Source organism: Crotalus tigris, unplaced genomic scaffold (assembly GCF_016545835.1).
Source record: "Crotalus tigris isolate CLP2741 ecotype Arizona unplaced genomic scaffold, ASM1654583v1 scf7180000017630.2799268, whole genome shotgun sequence".
Taxonomy (NCBI): domain Eukaryota; kingdom Metazoa; phylum Chordata; class Lepidosauria; order Squamata; family Viperidae; genus Crotalus; species Crotalus tigris.
This window is the reverse complement of record NW_024096524.1, coordinates 1996451-2016364: the sequence shown is the minus strand read 5'-3', so window position 1 is coordinate 2016364 and position 19914 is coordinate 1996451. Positions and strand designations below refer to the sequence as shown.

Here is a 19914-nt window from a genome sequence, read left to right as displayed (position 1 = left end):
TTGGATTTCCTTCCCCCCCCCCCCCGCCCTGTAGATCAGAGGCTATGCATGGCTGTGCAAGCAGAGACAGCTAGGAACAGCTTCTCAAGCTGCCACATGAACCTGGGAAGAAAGTGGCTACTTTAACCATTTGAAGAGAGGTGCTTTGCCTGTACTTTCTTGTGTCATGTCGTGAAGCCCTTTTGAAGATTTCTAAACTAATAATAATTTATTAAAGGTGTATGCTCCCAATTTTAATTGGGCAGTTCACAACAATAAAAAATTACATTAAAATCAGTAAAACGTAAAAGATAAAGGTAGAAGACAAACGATGCTAAGTGAAACAGATGGATGGAACGAAGGGAAGAGTCTCACTCACCTTAGCTTGATATATGTATATGTGACATATGTATATCTGTCCTTTGTGTCTTGATCAGTGCATGCTTGAGGACCTTAAGCGCGACACCACGCCATTAATGTTATTAGTTTCTGGGCAAGATTGTTTAACTTGTACATATTTTAATTTTGTATTTTATATTTTAAATTTTATATTGTATAGTAAGCCTTATTTTAATTGTGATGCTTCTGACATGAACACAGGTATTCCTCGACTTACAGCCACAATTGAACCCAAATATTTCTGTTGTTAGGTGAGAAATTTGTTAAGTGAATTTTGCCCTATTTTTCTTGCCACAGTTGTTAAGTGAATCACTGCGGTTGATAAGTTAGTAACCCGGTTGTTAAGTGAATCTGGCTTCCACATTGACTTTGCTTATTAGAAGGTTGCAAAAGAAGATCACCTGACCTTGGGACACAGCAACAGTCATAAGTATGAACCAGTTGCCAAGCATCTGAATTTTGATCACATGACCATGGGGATGCTGCCAAGGTCATAAGTGCGAAAAACGGTCATAAGTCACATTTTAGTGCCATTGTAACTTTGAATAATCATTAAATGAACTGTTGTAAGTCAAGGACCTCCTGTAAATGGACAAGCAAACTCAAGATTGGAACTTTAGTAGGGCTTTGATGATGGTGGGGGACATTTGTTCTTTTATTTACAGACCTTGTCGAGGACCACATTGCTGGTGTTTTCTCAGTTTCTCACATGTCCAGCACTAAAATGTTTTTTGCTGAACAAATTGCTCGGTAATCATTTCTAGCATGCAGTTTTCAGTTATTTATTTCACTATGTCATCACTTCCTAAAATTGCTGCTTCTTCTTAGAAAGATAGACAAGTTAATTCAATATGGATCTAAAAATAGAGTATAAGTCAGACTTTTGATGTGACAAAATTTCTGAACCATTTTTTCATGCATTGTGGTCAGGATTTTAAAGAGTCTCAAAGAGTCTCTAAGTTCAACGAATGGAGCTTATTGCTAGTGCCGATGCTATCCTCATACACACATAGAAACATTTATTCTCGCCAGCCTGAGACATAAGTTAGATTGAGAGACGATGAATTGTCTGGTATCATTTAGCTTATTAATCAAGAAGGGACTAGAATAGATGCCTCTTATCTGAACTGCAAGAGCCCAGTGACCACTAGATGGCAGCAAAGAGATGCCGAAAACTTTATTCCCTTGCTGCCATTTATGGTCAATAAGATCTTTGTAACCAAGTTCCTGTCAAACACAACTGCCTTCTGCTTTGATATATTTATTTTACTTGTATCATGCAAGCAATCTAATACTCAAGGGACCAATGTCCAAGGAGGAGAAGATTCCTGCTCTTTTATTCACATGGACAAACGGTCTATGGTTTGTATCAGAACAGATCTTCTGCTATCTTATCTTTTTTGATGCTTCCTGTGTAGCTGTGTTTGAAACAAACATTTTTTTTTTTTTAAGAACCAGTCACCTATCTTATCCTTGGGTCGTCAAACGTTTCCATACGTTTGCCTCACCTAACAATTTTTCTCTGGATCATATTTGTTAAGCATCTTACACAATTTTCCCCAAACTCATATCCGGTTCTTCCATTATCCACATTCACCAATCTGTAGATATGACAGCTCAGATGATGCTAGTTTATAATTTCTAACATACATAGTATCCCTTTCATTCATAATTAAGCCTATACTTTCACTTCCCTGAATGTGTTTATCAATTCCACTTCCAAAAATCAGACTCTTTATTCAGAACTATTGTATCCTCTCCTTTTCAGTTAGTTTTGCGCTCTCACAATATACATAGTTTTATTTCACTTGTTAATTCATGCTAATTGTAACAAAATAATATTGCCTACTTGGTCCAGATTAGATGTATATGTATTATACTGACACATATACATGGGATATTTTCATCCATTATTAGAGTGGTAGAACAATATTGGTCCTATTATATAATACGTTGTACTCTTTATTAATTTGATTAATCTCTATTATATATTCTAAATATATTGTCAGATAAAAATGAATGTCTTTCTGGCATTTGTGGAGAGCACGCTGTATGTCATAATACACACGGAAGCTATTACTGTGTTTGCCATGTAGGCTTCCAGGCCTCCAATAAACATGGAACATTTATTCCCAATGATGGCACAACATGTATAGGTAAGTACCGCAACAATAAATCATTCATATGTTTTTCTGTTTTCATTTAATTTAAAGAGCACTTGGTGCAATTAGTTTTTGTTTTCAGTTATGGATTGTTTTCACTGTGTATATTTTAAACTTTGTGAGCAAAATACATTTGTGTCTGATTCTCTTAAAGTCTCATATAATTAATAGATTAAACAGTGAACGTAGTGCAAGTTAAATTTACATCTGCCATATTTAGCAGAAACAGTAAAATATACTTGTATAGTATTGGCACTGCATGGATCCTCCTTACGGAACACTACTTAGCTCTGCTAAAATTAATATATTACTTATTTATTCTTTGGATGTGTCAGAATAAACCACACTAAGTGTATTCATTTCTTTTTCCCTTATTAGTTCATCTTTCTGTTCTTAAGGTTTGCATTCCTCATCTGTCAATAACACATTTCTTACATTTACTGATTATCAGTTATCTAAACATATCAAGATAGAATATATTGGTTTAAAACTGCAGAAGGTGCTCAATGTCTTAAAACTCCATTTAATTTAATTTTTAATTTATTTTTTCTTATATTACCAAGGAAAGCAGTATTTTTTTCACAATAAGTCTGAGTCTGCTACAGATCTGAACCCTGTAGGGGAAAGAACTATTCACATGGGAAGAGAATGCCATTTCCTTCAAAGTTGCTTTTCTTCTTAAGCAAGTGAAATTCTTCAAATTTTGTTCACTTGGTGGCGTTCCAAGGATTTGATTCTGAGGAAAATGAGACTTGGAGTTTTATATTTTCTCTCAGAGAACGCCAGTTGATAGATCTCGGGAAGTCAAAGGAATTGGGGAGAAGCATCTCAAATTTTATTTTTCCTTTCACTTTACTGCAGTTGTGGATTGTGGACCTCCACCTTATATTCCAAATGCTCTGTCAGCTCCTGTGGATAGAACCACTTATGGAAACCAAGCCCTTTATACCTGTCAGCCGAATTATGTCCTTGAAAGTGGGAACTCAACTGCGGTTTGCAATGCCAAAGGAAAATGGGAAGGTGCAGATATGGTGTGTAAAGGTAAAGAGAGCATCTGAAAAATCCATTGATAAATCTAATTATTCCCATGAGAGTATCACTTGTCAGTCCATTTGAAAAAAAAAAATGGTTCCTTTAAACCTCACAGAAATTTATATAATTCCAAGATTTTCTATGTTGTACCTGCCCAGGAAAACCATACAATGCTTCCCAGGTCCTCTAGATTTTTTAAAAAATTACCTGTTATTATTGGGTTTTTACCCGTCCTGTTTAATATGTAATTTAAAGCAGTGAACTTACCTCCTGCCTCTTATATTATTCTTAATTTATAATAGAGGTAGAGATTATAAACAAAACCATGCATTCAGTACTAGAAACACAACTTTTTCCCCTTGTTGTTTTAAAATAGGGATGTCCAACTTTGTAACTTTAAGACTTGTGGACTTCAATTCCCAGAATTCCCTAGCCAGGAGGGCTGGCTGGAGAATTGTGGGAATTGAAGTTCACAAATCTTAAAGTCGCCAAGGTTGGACAGCCCTATTTTAATCTTGGCTGATTGTTGTTGTTTGATTGCCTGTTGCTTAGGCTAGCCTAAGACTGTAATGCGAAGGAGAGAGTTCCCCAAAAATTTTTCCTAGAGAAGCAAAATGATTTGGCAGTTGACTTTTAGTTCAGCATCTCTCTGTGATGTAATGATAATTGAGGCTTTTACCTTTCCTATAGGAGACAATCCTTCCCCATTAGCAGGGTTGAAACTGTGCTGTCTCTGTAGGTCAGAGATAGCATTTTATGATCATTCCTTTTCTTTCTTCTCCTGGCATCAGCCAGCTGAGGCAAACACCTTACTGTGCCTAATGATAGCATCAGCTCTATTTATTTATCTTTATTTCTAAAAACAACTTTTACTATGTTATTTTAAAATTAATTTTAATGAATATATCGTGATGTACTCTTTGGCTCTGACATACTGATCCAGGCTTGTTTGTTTACATACTATTTTCATATTGTGCTTCAGTTATATTCTCACAGTGGTTTTCATAAAGTAGAAAAAAAATTAAATGTATATTAAAAAATCCCTAAACCTATAAAGCACAAAAGCTGTATAAAATAGTTAATAGGATTAAAACTGTATCAAAAAAGCTTAAGGGAAAAATGCCCTTTCCTGAGGCATTTAAAATATTAAATATTAAAATAGCTGTTTTGATTTTTTTAATATACTACAGATTAAAAAAAGCAAATAAATATGCATAAAGCATACCTTCTCATATTGGTTATTATTGTTACATAAACTACGGCCTTTTTGGAATTTGTTTTTACTGATAGACCCAGGATGTTGTCAACTCATAATCTCTACAAAATGATTTTATGTGCAGCTCAGTTAAAATTTAGATGCTGCCTTTGTTTTAATAAGTAATAATTCACAACATTAACTTTTTAACAATAGTTAATGGTTTATTGTTCCAAATATGCCTGATTGCATGAACTGAAAATGATTCTTTTCCAAACATAATTCTCAGAGTTCACTTAGCAATAAAAGGAATAGGGATATAGGAATTCCAGCAAGAGAACTAATTTTTCAATGTGGAACCAATTTCTTTCTGTGTATATCAGGACAAAGACTTGTTGAATCTCTTTCTCGTAGCCTTATTGTGAACTGAAGGCATGGTGGCTCCCTTTCTTGATAACAGAGAAGTCTACAGCTAGCTGTTTACATAACAGTCAATTGAATCTTTATCAGTCTGAGAACCAATTTTTACACAATCTGTGGTTAATCACCACAGAAATGAATTTCCCCAATACCTAATTATAACTATAATAGAAGAGAGAGGACTGATAAAATATAAAAGGTATTTCATAACATGGTATCTGAATATGGCTAGTGCTAAGCTACTTTCAGAATATTTCATGCAGCTTTCTGAAACTCTTTATACCATTTATATTGAAGTAATGGGTATAACAGCATAACTGAGCTTTTTGAATCGAATTTCCTCTTTTGGAAACCTTCTGAGACTTCGCATCCTAGCCCAGCTTTCAGCCTTCAGTTACTTGGTAGTTCACGCTGCCACCATTTCTACTCTATTGTGTGCCTATCCTGGCAACTTCTCTCTAAACCTACTGGGTGTGACAATTAGAGCTCTGTGTTTCTATGCTGCCTGTTATGGTGACTAAAAGGTAAACATGAGGGGGGGAAAAACAAGATTAGAAGAGACACAGCTTCTAGATTATATAAGAACTTTGGTGGTGCAATGGTTAGAATGCAGTATTGCAGGCTGACTGCCTACAACCTGGAGTTCGATCCTGACTGGCTCAAGGTTGACTCAGCCTTCCATCCTTCCGAGGTCAGTAAAATGAAGACCCAGATTGTTGGAGGCAATATAGTAACATTGTAAACTGCTCAGAGAGTGCTGTAAAGCACTATAGAGCAGTATATAAGTCTATTGCTATTGCTATATTTCAGGCCACAAGATATTAATGAAGAAAACAATAAATCATCTTGGTCACAGCCTGAGGGAGGAATAGAAAGGAACACTGAGTTGACCTAAAATATCTTATTTCTATAAGAAATAATCAGAAGAGACAATAAGGGCTAAGAAGCAACAGATAAAGAGGTACATCCTAACACAATTTTCTGCCTAGATTTCTGCTTATTTCCCTGTACTTTAATCAAAATCTCAGAAAAACTGTGTTAGTTATGTCTTTTTCCTAGCCCTGATATTCAACTCCTCACTTTGTTCTCTCTCTGATTCTGCCTCAAGATTTAAAATAATCAGTGAGATTCCTAGGTGAGGTTCTGTGGTGGACCTTTTGTCTCTGAAGTAGCAGATCAGTGAAGTGAACACTGGCCAACACTGATTTCTGATCAGTGAAAGTCTTTCCCAATGAAGGAGAGAAGGAGAGATCGCCCATCTGAGTTCCAAGCAGCTGCTCCTCAGGAAGATATTGAAGAATGGAGGTCTTGTGGTTTCTCATGAGTAGAGCAGCTACTGGGGTCCATGGGAGAAACACCACACTCACACTTGCAGTGCACAAGAGGGAGAAGAGGGAGGAGTTGAAAGCTGACTCCTTGTGCACTGGCCATGTGCACTAGCTATGCTTCACTTGTGGATGTGGATTGAGAATGTCTGTAATCTGTTTAAGAAGATGGAAATTCTGTGCCTGAGCTAGCAGCTTGTGCAAACTGCAGACAGAACATGTAGCCTATTTAAAAGAGATATAATAGGACAACTAGCTTGATGTCATTTAGGAGTACTTGTGAAGTAGACAATCATGCTTAACCTTGACATGCACACATTATTCAGTGAATATGCCAATAAAGGAACATATATCCATGTGTGGTAGACACTGTCCTGCATTACTGAATCCACTTTGCCTCAGGGTTTCTATGGATCACTGGCGTCTTTAAAAGGTCTCTGAAAATGCATCACACCTTGCTTACTGTCCCTTAAACATCCTTGAAGTTGTACTGCAGTGCATCTAGACCATCTGTCCTCCCCTCCACACATGCACCCCATAGTGGCAAGTCCTTTAAAAATTTAGAGAGCTCTGAGAGTACTGTATTGAATTAGTTGTAGTAGAAGACACTCAGCAACTTAGCCTCTTCCTCTCTAACTGTTAAGCGTGCTGCTTATTCTCTCTCTGTCTATACCCAGTCTTTTAAATTCTAGTTTCATTTCTCCTCCTCTTTCCCAATTAATTTTTTTTTAAGATCTCCAGTTCCAATTTTTAAACGTTTTCTTCCATGTGTTCTTTTAAGTTCTATTTTTAAGTTCTGGAACTCAAACAGGACTGTGGTTCCCACTGACTATGTGATAGTCTCAGTCTGACATGTTGTCCTTCAAGATATCTCCTGCTGGCTGAAGAAAAGGACTTTGTCTCAACACTGATCTGGTTATGTCACTGAACCCAGAAGCTAGAAATAAAAGCAACTTCTGAATATTATCTTTGTTAAAAAAGAATTTTTAAAAAAGAGGAAAAAATGTGGGGGGTTTTTGGTTGTGATAGATAGAACAATGGCCCAAAGTTGTATTCAGGATTATGATAAATGATACATTCATCAGTTGAAAAGCAGCTATGATAGTCCTCGACTTAGGGCCACAACTGAGCCCAACATTTCAATTGTTAAATGAGTTTTGACCCATTTTGTGACCTTTCCCCCACACAATTGTTAAGCGAATTATTGCAGTTGTTAAGTGAATTATACAGTCATTAAGCAAATCTGACTTCTTCCATTGGCTGGGAAGATTCCAAATGGTGATCACATGATCCCAGTATAGTGCAACTGTCATAAACACATATCAGTTATCAAGTGCCCAAATTTTGATTATGTGACCATGGGGATGCTGCAAATACTGCAAAGGTCAGAAGTGTGAAAACTGGTCATAAGTCATTTTTTTCACAATAACCAAATAACAGAGTTGGAAGCAGGAAACCCTATACCATTTCAGAAAAATGGTTGTCCAATCTCTTCTTTAAAACCTCCAGTGTCGGAGCACTCAAAACTTCTGAGACCAATTCATTCCACTCATTAATTGTTCTAACTGTTAGGAAATTTCTCCTTAATTCTAGGTTGGTTCTCTCCCTGATTAGTTTCCATCCCTGCCTTCAGGCGCCTTGGAAATTAGCTTGACTCCCTCTTCTTTGTGGCAGCCCCTGAGATATTGGAAGACTGCTATCATGTCACCCCTAGTCCTTCTTTTCATTAAACTAGACATGCCCAATTCCAGCAACCATTCCTTATATGTTTTAGCCTCCAGTCCCCCTAATCAGCTTTGTTGCTCTTCTCTGTACTCTTCTCTTTGTTGCTTTTCAGCGCCATTGTACAGTCACTAAATAAATGGCCGTATGTCAAAGACTACGTGTACTGAATTTTCTTAAATGAAAACAATAGTTAAACAAAAGTTTATATCCATTGGTAATTGTTTATCAGTGGCATGGGTAATGTTGGTGAAATACCTCCCTTCAGCTCTCATAACTCAGATTTTGTGAACAGATTTGGGAAGCAAGAGATGGAAAACAGAAGTCCCATTGCAGTGGCAAGGGTCTATTTATCTGAAGTCAATTATATAAATCAATGTGACAGGTAGTTTCTTATTAAACTATTTGATATGCATTCCATTTTTAATACTCATATTTTTGTTTTATCTTCTTTAGAAATAGACTGTGGAAAACCACCGAGGCTGCCAAATGCAGACATTATCTGGGATAATAGCACAACTTTAGGGAGCACCATATACTATAAATGCAAAGATGGATTTCAGTCTTTTGGAGAACATAATTTTTCAGAATGTAAAATATCTCACAAATGGGAAAACATTACTTTTGAATGCAAAGGTAAATATATTATCTGTTACTTTTGTTTAAATATTCTTTATGGGTGAATAAAATCAAATGTCAGCCCCAAGTCTAGGGTCATACTTGATTCCTCTTCTGCAGCCTCTGGAGCAGCTTCTTACCATACGGTCCAAAATTGGTGACACAATCTTAAGAGAGTAATGCTGAAAACTGCATATACCCTAACAAAGGTTAATATTTTGAATGTATAAAAACACTCCCCTCCTCAATAGGAAAAAACAGAAAATTCATTTCCCACGACATAGTGACGTGACCTTGCCCACATCCTGTCCATTGTCATGGTACCAGGAGGCTGCTTTTACATCATAAATAAAATTTTCTTTCTGGGGGAAAAATTCTCATGATTATTGTCAAGTTGTTCATGTCTGATAACTTGACCAGAAACTAGTTTAGAATCAGAATGGTTGCATGAAAAGTACATTTTCGGCAGATGACTCTCATCCCATCCATTCCAATGGCTGATTCATAGTTTCCATTTTATCTTTGGTTGTAGGCAGATGTTCCTTATCCAGACAACCATATTTTCCTGCCAACATTACATTAATTGTTTAACTGTTAAGCATTAACTGCTGCAATCATCTACCCACTGAATGTAAGTGTTTGCAACATGGAAGCCTTCACGTATACAAGTGTTCATACACTGTTTTCTCTGTCACTTCACATGAAACCCAATGTAGCTTCATGCTGCAAACATTTATGCCGAATGTACGTATCTCTGTGGCCAGTGCCACTGAAATGCTACTGGTTGCAGGGGAGTTTTATTTGATGTTTTTGAAGACTCCAGATAACAAATGTCTAAATGAGGCTAATATTAGGGTCACCAGATCAAGGCTGTAAAATTACAGACAATGGTGCGCCTTTCATAGATATTATTCATTTTACTTATTGTCTTATTTCCACTTTATCCTTAAAAACCAATCCCCAAAGTAGGAAGCTTATTCTTGTCCAAAGCTGATTATAGTCCATTGACTGGGAATTAGAAGGGAGTTTTATAGTAGCGGTTTCTCCACCTTACCCTGCTTGCCACAGTTAGTGGGAATTCGAGACAAATTATAGAACATAGTCCAAATATTGGACTGTTAAAAAGAATCCATTTTAAAAAAAGGAATAAACCCTCATGATGTAGTACAGTATTGCCAAGTGTATTTCTTAATAAAAATTCCTCCTCATCCCACTTAGAAATCACCTGTGGCCAACCTCCTGTATTGTCTTTCTCAAACATGATATGGGATGGGTCTACTCATCCAGGAAGCACCGTAAAATACAACTGCGTGAAAGGTTTCTATTCCACAGGGACAAAAAGTCATTCTGTTTGCACCAGAAATGGATCTTGGGAAATGTTGGATTTAAGCTGTAAAAGTAAGTGCCTAATGAAATCCTTAGTATGATTGTTTTAGAAGTTGTGTACATGATTTATTTTATTTCCTTGTTACATTCACAATGTTACAGTGGGAATATCACTCTGAAAACAGAAGGAGAACAATATTACAGGTATTTCCTGATCTATGAACAGAAGCAATTTGTTTGAATTCCCAAATATCTGAGCTACAATTTCAATTTTTTCTAAGAGATCTTCCAGTTCCCCAGAATTCATTTAGAGTCACTGTGTGTGTGTGTGTGTGTGTGTGTGTGTGGCAGCTGGCAGCCCTTGACTGATCTTTTTAGATTCAGAAGCTAAGCTAGGTTAGACCTGGTTAGTGTTTTGATGGAAAATCACCAGAGAATTCTAGGATTTTGGAGCCCAGATTGTGAAATAGAAAAGACATCCTGAAAAGGAAATGCATGGATGAGTCCATATTAATTGTCAAAAATTGAGCTTGACTTAAGGCTAAATCTGTCTTTTCTTTTGAACATCCTCAATCAGCCAGTTTAGGAAAGGCAGGTCTACACAGTCTCAAATTAAGATGCATAAGGACATAGTCATTTATATGTGTAATTCTAACAAAAAGGTTCTGGACAAAAATAGTAGACCTAGAGCTGAATATTTAGAACAATCCTCCCCATAGCCTGATACTATATAATATTTTAAATTATAAGACCAGCTATCAGATTAGGTCATAATTAGTTTTTAAAAAAATCTATTTAGTAGTTAATTATAGCACTGACTCTCAAATTTTAAATAACAATATCCTAAGGACAGGGTTAATATTAATTTACTAGATTACTTTACACTGTGATATACTGTAGGGGGACCACTAAGTTAAACTACAGTGAAATGAAGTGTATTATCAATGACACATTTGCCATCCCAAGTTTTTCCCCCAATAATTTTATTAAAAATTACATTTAAGAAATAAAGGAAATACAAAAAGCTAATGCAGAAATACATACACACATGCATACAGAGAGAGCAAAAATTGGAAGAAAAATTTCCCCCCTTCATCTCTAGCAACATTAATATCTTATCACTCTCTCTTAAAATACAAAATACTTCTACATTCCATACCTGACCTGATTTTGTATAAACCCATCTCTAAATTTTTAATTACCCTTATTAATCAGGAAAAGTCCACTAAGACTTAACAGAAATGATAACTTAAATATTTATATTTCTCCACTTAAGCAAATTTGCCCCAACTATCTCTTCCAATACTCAAAATACAACCCCAATTAACAATTAAATATTGTAATAGATAGTTTTACAAACGAACCCATTCCACTCTATTAAACATTACCAAAACTAAGAATCATCATCCAATCCCTATGAAAAAAAACCCATTAAAGATCACCAGGGATAACAAGCCATTATTTTAATGCCAATCAGGTAAAACCAATTTTGCATTTTTATTTCTTTCCACCAGTGATCTTTAAGTCTCACCAACACAATTCCAACAACTACTTTCTTGTAGTATCTTTGCCTCTTTCAGAATTCTTGTCATCTTTATTAAAATCCTTTTGCAGTCCCATTGAAACTGCTCCCACAAAGTCCAATCTAAAAAATAATGCACATCCTTCTTTTGGTTTATTATTTGTGTATCTTTTAACATTTTAAATTCATAATTCAATTTCATTTGTAAATCCAGTATTTCCATCTCTTTCTTATAAGGTGTAGTTTTTAAATCCACCTTAAAGTCCATTTCAATTTCATTCAATAGGGTTTCTTCCTCTTCAATAGTACTTTTTATTTCCATTGTAAACTTCAAGAACTTCTTGGACCCAAACATAACATTTCCATTAAAATTTCACTTAAAACCATCTAAACTTTTTGATTTTCTCACCCAGTCACTCTTCCTCTTAATCTCTTTATAAGACTGGTTTGAAAAGAAGGATTGTTTAGTTTTTAAATGGTACAGTTTTGTGCTTTTGCATTTTAATAGAACAATACTGGCATCCAGTGGCCTTCTTTATTAACAGCACGCATATGATATTACAGATTGAAACTAAACAGGGCACAGACATAATGTGAAGTTAAGAGAATATGATTCTTCTGGAGCTCCAATATCTTGCAAGAGCTTCATTTTCAATAATTCACAGAGGAAACCTTTTGGTTCACATTCATTGTGGTGGGGAAAAGTGAAGCTTATTATTTTGCCATATATCTGTGCCTATTGGAACTTCTTTTTTGATCTGGAAGAAATAGTGATGTTTGATATCATGCTTTAGATTAGTGATTTGAAAGATAAGAATTAATTACTTATTTATAAACTGAAGCAGAATGTGCTTTTAAGTTATGTATTTAATGCATGTTGCATTTAAATACTACTGATTGGCATTATAACTTCATCTTTACTGATTTTTTTTGTTTAATCAATTTAATTACTGTTTGATTTGCAGTAAAGTATACTTGAACTTTATATTCCTAAATATGGAAATAGTTTGAAGTGATTTCCAAACTCTTGCAGTATCTAAGACATATTTCTTCTGTGTGCATGTGAGTGGTGAAGGGAGAAGGAAAATTCTATACAGGTAATCCCCGAGTTACGAGCATTCACTTAGCGCTTGTTCAAAGTTACGCAATAAGCACCCCCTAGTGTTTACGAGCAACTCCCAAAATTATGAATGTTGCAGCACCACAGCAGTTTTTCGCCCTTACGAATGGCTGCAGAGGCTCTGCAACATTCACCCTAGTCCCCCCATACTCTCCACAACTACTTCCCCCTCCCATTCTGCCGTGCCGTATTCACTTACCTTGCAAAAGTCCTCTTGGCTGCTGTTTCTCCTCTCTGCCTCTTTGAGGGAGAGGAGAGTCCATGGAAACTCCTGGGTGCCATAATAATTGCGTGAGTTCAGGCACCCATCTTCTTTTGAAGAGAACCGGTGCCTGAACTCTCACAAGATCACAGAGCCCAGAAACCTTGATTTTCAGGGCAAAAAGTGTTTGGGATGCCTGTCTCCTGCTCCCCCCAAACTTCTTTCCGCCATCGCCAGAACACGTTATAACTTACGCTGTGCTGCAGTCATGTGATTTGTGATGTTTTTTGACCAGCTTCTGGCATTTTTTGCCAATTTCAGCAAAAAGCATTCGTTCAAATTAATGGGTTCACTTAATCATCACAGCATTTGCTTAATAATCACCAAGAAAAAGGCCAGAAAATTATTTTCAGTCATGATGGAAGAAATGGTGAATTGAAGACTGCTTGATGAAAAACTAACTGAAAACTGCAGTGGAATAAAAAGCCAGCATGTAGATCGGCTCTTTGTAATTCCTCCCCAGACAAAGAAAGAACTTGAGATCACTCACAAGTGCTCCAAACAGCTTCTTCTTCTGGGGAGACTGTAAGACAACCATCTCCAGAACTCTTGGAGACAAGGGAATAGCTATCTTGCTATCCTGCAGTCTGCACCTTTGAACAGACACTGGGTTCACCTACTTTTTGTTCTAATCACTTTCAATGATTGTTTGTTAACTGCTTTTCATCTGTTAGGAAACTTTAGATTGACAAGTTTAACTGTGCTGGGATTGTTAAGTTTCCTTCAGTCCTTAGCAAAATAAGCTTTAAATACAGATTTAAGGACTATTTTTTTTTCTGGAATAAATAGCAAAAGGATGATTGAAACGTTAATTTTAGAAAGTTACAAACAAGATTTTGGAATTAATTATAAAAAAAACACGTTCCATAGGAAAATGGTTTGTTTTGAATTCTTTAAAAAACATACTAAGATAAGGCTATAAAAACTCACACAATAGAGGGAACTAAAAGGAACTAAAGATTACAATTAAAGAAGAAGACTACTCAAACTTACAAATGCTGAATGAAGCAAAATATTTTAACATTGGACATAACTAAAGGAAATTTTTGAACAATGGAGCCAGAAATTAATTTTAAGAGTTTTCGCCTCTGTAGAAAGTTGTGATTAAAAGATGCTAGAGAAGAGGAACAAGTGTTACCTGAGATGATTGAGACTGATTTGAAAGTGGATTTAAAAATGTCAGACTACAAGGATGATATGGAAAAATGTTACACTGAACGTACAAAAGAAATCAGCTTATGTTTTAATCATTAAAAGGCATATACAGATAATAACTAAGAGAGTCACCTGGCTAATTTTCTTATATTGGATTAAAAAAAGAAGCTTGTTAAAGCTTTGAAGAATTTTGTGAAAACGGACAAAGAAAAAATTAAAAGATATTACATTATTTAAAGGGACAAAAGATCAAGATTCATATTTATGACAGTTGCAGTCTCCTGGGATCATGTGATCACCTTTTGCAACTCTGACAAGCAAAATCCATAGGGAAGCTAGATTCACCTAACTATGTTACTAGCTTAACAACTGTAGTGATTCACATAACAATTGGGGCAAGAAAGGTCATAAAATGTGGCAAAATTCACCGAGCAACAGAAATTTTAGGTTCAATTGTGGTTGTAAGTTGAGAACTATCTAACTTTTCAGCTTTTAATAGGCATTTGGTTGACCATCATGGAAGAGTTTAATTAATAATACTAATAACACTAATAATAACAATAATAACAATAACAATAATAATAGAATACTGAACGAATGGCGTGGTGGCCTAGTTGTGAAGACACTTGCTTCCCACTTGGAAGGTTGATTGTTTAAACCTAGGTAGCAGCAGATGTTTCTCTCTTAGGGTGCAAAGAAAAAAATATCCAATCAATAAATGCTCAGCTCCATCCAATCGCCCTGACTCTACCCTGAATTAAAGGACTACAGGGTCATAAAAAGAAGAAAAAAATAACAATACTGGACAAGATAAGGCAGTGGTGGCGAACCACTGGCACGGGTGCCAGAAGCGGCACTCGGAGCCCTCTCTGTGGGCACACGTGCTGTTGCCTTAGCCTTGCCTCCCCCCGTGACCCTCTCCTCTCCAGCAGCCCCCCTGAAGGAGAGTTGCCCTCAAGGATGGCCCACACGGAGCAGCATAGCCAAGGACATGGCAGCCAGGCAGCGTAGACAGGATTCTGCCCTCACACCCCATCGTGCAGTTGATGCTGCAGGGCGCGGGCAGAGAGTGTGGTCGCCATAGTGCTGCTGGGCTGCCTGGGCGATCTGCAGCAGGCCCTAGAGGCGATGAGTGGTCCTGTGGGCAGGTGGGGCAGGGGATGGAGGGCAGAGCAGGGGCGGAACAGGGAAGTGGAGTGGGGCCGGGGCCAGTTTTTGGCCACTCGGTTTCTAAAAGGTTCGCCATCACTGAGATAAGGCTTTGATTGCTCTTCTTACATTCTTGCCATTTTAATTTACAATTGGTTAGCAGTACATGATCAAAATAAGACATTGGTTTGATAAATGACTTTTTCATAAAAGTTTTCTAAGTAATGTATATGCTTTTTTTTGGTCTTGTAGAAGTGCAAGACTTTGTTAATGTTACATGGAAAGATCCTTGTGTGTCATGGAAGAGACATTACGGAAGTGCTGGAGTAAATGAAACCTATCAAGTTCGTGAGACATTTGATATTTTCTGTCTTGAAAAGATAAAATTGTCTTTGTTACTTATTAACACTTTATACACTCATACCCACAGACTTTCTACATACAATATAAACATTTATTAAAATACTGGTTATAAAGGCAAGTCATTTTTGAAATGGAACTATTTGGATGGCTATAGTTTTCTCTAGCTGGGCAATGGATAGCATCGTTCTGCATTCATTGTAAATATTCTGGAGACAATTATACTTCTACTTCTAAACTGGGAGGCTTTCTAAACTGGGAGGCTTTGGTAAAACAAAAACCATTTTTAATGCAGATTTACTATCTTGGTCTAGTTTCTTGCTGTCTTCAGAGTTATAAAAATATATCTACATTATAAAAACCTTTAATTTTTTGCCAATTTAATTGCCATGCCCTCCCAGAGGATTACCATGTGGACAGAGACAGCCAACTTGCAGCGGCCAACTCACCACAGCCAACTCGCTACGGGCAGCTTGCTACAAGACAACTCGCTGCGGGATAAGAGTTACACTAATATCAAAGACATCAGGTCTTCTTGCTATGTGACCAGCCCATTTCCATTTCAATTCTTTTACTTTCCCGATGATATCATATACTTCTGTTTGTTCTCTAATCCATATGCAGGTCTTTCGATCTTTTTTAATGCACGCATGTATCTTTCCATGACTCTTTGCGCAACTCGTAGCTTTTGTATTGATTGTGAGGTTAGTATCCATGTTTCACCGGCATATGTTAGAACATGTAGTAAACACTGATTGAAATTTTTTCTCTTTGGGCTTAGGGGGAGGTTGTTCTTGAAAATTATGCTTAGCTTGTTGAATGCCTGCCAGCCACATTTAAACGTCATTCAATTTCCTTTATTGTATCACTTTCCATTGAGATTCATTGGTCAAGTTATATGTAGTGGTCTACTATGTCTAATTCTTCTCCAGATATAATTTTTTTTCTTTCTTTGGTGAATTTATTAAACATAACCTGGCTGTTTTTCAGGTTTATTTTTAAGCCAAATGATTCTCCTGCTTTGTACAGTTCTTGTATGTGTCTTTGTAGCTCTTCTGGGTCCTGTGAGAAGAGAACAACATCACACAAATCTGAAGTGATTTAAATAGGCACCATTAATTTTTAATCCATCTTTTGCCCAGTCTAATTTGCGAAATACTTCTTCAAGGCAGGCTGAGAAAAGGATAGGTGATATTGTATCACTTTGTCATACACTTTGTTCCACGTTGATTTCCACTTTAGGATCATTAAGGCAAATTGTTGCCAGTATTTTTTCATATATTGATTGTAGTAATTTTTTTATAAGCAGTGTCCACGCCTTGGTTGAGCAATGCATTAATTATTGCTTGCTGGAATACTGAATCAAACAACTTTTTGTAGTCGATGAAAGCCATGCACAGAGACATGGTGTACGTGCCTTTCAATGACTTGCTAAACAATCTGGATGTGATCCATTGTGCTGTAGCCACTTCTAAACCCTGTCTGCTCCTTTGGTTGTGCATCATTTAATCTTCTCAATATTCTTTTTGCTATTAAATTGATGAAAACCTTAGAGATGACTGAAAGAAGGCTTATTGGGCTATAGTTCTTTAAATCATCTTAGGCCCATTTCTTGTGTATAAGAATCACTTCAGTATTTTTCCATGCATCGAGTATTTTTTCTTCTCTGAGGCATCTCAAGTACAATTTTGCTAGTATCATATAAATTGTGATCACCAGTTTTCAGCATTTCAACCGTAACACAGTCATTTCCTGAAGCTTTGCCATTTTTCATTGATTTTATGGCACTTGATACTTCCTTCACCAGGATAGGTGGCATTTCCTCTTTCATGGGTATTGTTAGTTTTGAGTGATCTTGATCTTTGTATAGCTGTGCATAGAATTTTTCAGTTATTTTTAACATTTCCTGTCTTGTTCTGCACACAAAGCCATCTTCACGTTTTAATGCAAAAAGCCTTCTTTCATATATTTATAGTCTTGCATTTTGCTCTGTTGATCTCTTTGTTTTCTTCAATTGCCTTTTTCACAAGCTTTCACACGTTGCTTCTTGGATACGTTTTCTTATGGTCTTGCAAAATGAAATTTCCAGTATTCTACATTGTCTGTCATTTTTTTCAGTAAATCAATAGTTTAAATCAATATTTTTAAAAAAAATTATTTTAAATAATTAAATTGAATTGTTAACTTGTCCCATGGTGAGTTGTCCCGTGGCAAGTTGTCCCGCAGCGAGTTGACTGTGATGAGTTGGCCACAGCGAGTTGGCTGCGGGCGAGTTGTCCCATTCCGTGGTGAGAGGGTTCAATGTCATAAGGGTAGCTCTGGGAGTGATGCCAGCAGGAGTCTGAGCTTCTGATACAGTTACCCTTGCTTGTAGGAGCAAAAAAAGGAAGGCATGAAGCAAACCCCATGGTGGGATTCAGCTGGTTCGCACCACTTTAGCAGAACCGGTAGCTAATTTTTTGTTGCCCAGGCCTAGAACAGACTTCCGGAAGCAGTATCCACACAGAGAACCATTGTTCACATTTTGAATCCCTCCACTGAGCAAACCCATAGTGATCTTTTGGGCAGATGGTGTGAAAATAGTAACTATGCTTGACAAGGCTGAGAGAATTTGAGAAAGGGAAAGATAGCAAGTGGATGGGGTTAAGCAGATTACAGAAAGAGATGATGAGCCTTCATCCATGTATGTACCAAAAGTTGAGCCCAACTCAGTGTCACGCAGTTTAACCACTTGCCGTAACTTTTCTCTTCAAATAACTTTGGGAACCTGTATTGTGATGCTAGTTTTGCAGAACTACAATCTCTAGAATTTCTCTGGAGATTTGGAATTGAAAATTTAAAAATATTACATTATAGAGATAGACCGCAGACTCCTGCTTTTTAGAATTTATTTCTCTTTTTTTCTTGCTAACAGGTTACTGTGTTGATGCTAGGAAATGAATCAAAGGAAATGACAGATATGTTGATCAAACCTCCTGCCACTGAGCTGGCTGTAAATGTGTGTTTGCAATTACAGCAACACACAAATTACACTGTGGAAATTATTGCAGACTCCATTAATTTGCTTTTACGGTTGAGAATAGCACATCCAGTAATTCATCCAGTGGCTGGTAGGTTCTGTACTCCTAGAAAATATTAACATTAGTAATAAATAGAAAATTTGCCTTAAATTATTATTGTGGTACACAAACTACTCTTCCAGATCTAGTGATAATAAGAAAGAAAAGGAAGTTCAATTTTTTTCCCCAGTATATTGCACTGATGTTGATACTTCTCTCAGGGGGAAAAAATGTTTGTATTGTATAGAAATGTGATTCTGAAATGTACATATAATGACACAAAGTGGTTTAGAAGCAAATAAGTAAAGGGAGCAGCCTGGGAGGGAGCAGAACCCAGGCTCTTAAAATTGTATGTAAAAAATGATCCCATATTTGATTTTTTATATACCTGTGCAATTTGGGACAGTTTTAAATAATTAATTGCCTTGGAAAATTGAAATCTGTGTCTCTTAGAGAGCTTTAGATTCTACTTCTAAGGCTATAATTTCTAGAGTTCTTTGGGAAATGGTAGCAACTATTCCATCCATTCATTTGGAGTATGAATATTTCCTAAGATAATTTTGAAGAAAAAAAAGCATTCTTTGTGACTTAAAATTACAATGAACATGACAAGAACAGGGTTTATTAATATAGTATTTCCAAATAACCCAGATATCGTTGTGCAATTCTATCACTTTTGGAGGATAGCAAATAAGATTTAGCAAGCAACATTGTTTCTGTTTAAAGAACATGAACACTTTTTACTAACAAAATTAAAAGGTAAATGTAATGTTTTCATTTAATCGTTATGCTTTACTCCTGTGATTTGCCATTGACTTTGATGTTTTTTTCAACTTTCCAATGCACTCTATAGTCCTGGTACATCTTAGTAATCTCCTATCCTGGTATTAATCATGTCCAGTGCTTTTCAAGATCAACCAAGATTAATTAGCTAGGTGGTACTTAATTTGGCTGAAATATACTGTAGAATTTACAGTGCAAAATTGGATAGTGAATTGTGGAGTTCTTGGTGTTCTCTGAAACTGGTTGTTTGTTTGCAGATATTTTATTATCCAGCTAGGTAACATCTTCAGTAAGTATGGGCTTTGCTCTCTATTTAGATATTTATG

At 36.4% G+C, this 19914-nt stretch overlaps 1 protein-coding gene across 3 annotated transcripts in view; it reads left to right on the top strand.

The window, feature by feature from the left end:
• The window catches only part of SUSD1 (sushi domain containing 1), a 45402-nt gene that overhangs the window by 4909 nt on the left and 20579 nt on the right, over positions 1-19914 (top strand). For 2 of the 3 annotated variants that reach the window (XM_039334410.1, XM_039334413.1), the window contains exons 3-8: positions 2388-2534; positions 3402-3581; positions 8691-8870; positions 10071-10250; positions 15639-15730; positions 18661-18856. In XM_039334410.1, coding sequence (XP_039190344.1) covers positions 2388-2534; positions 3402-3581; positions 8691-8870; positions 10071-10250; positions 15639-15730; positions 18661-18856 — 975 coding nt within the window. The remainder of the gene's footprint in view (positions 1-2387; positions 2535-3401; positions 3582-8690; positions 8871-10070; positions 10251-15638; positions 15731-18660; positions 18857-19914) is intronic. The other variant, XM_039334411.1, reaches the window with a different exon arrangement.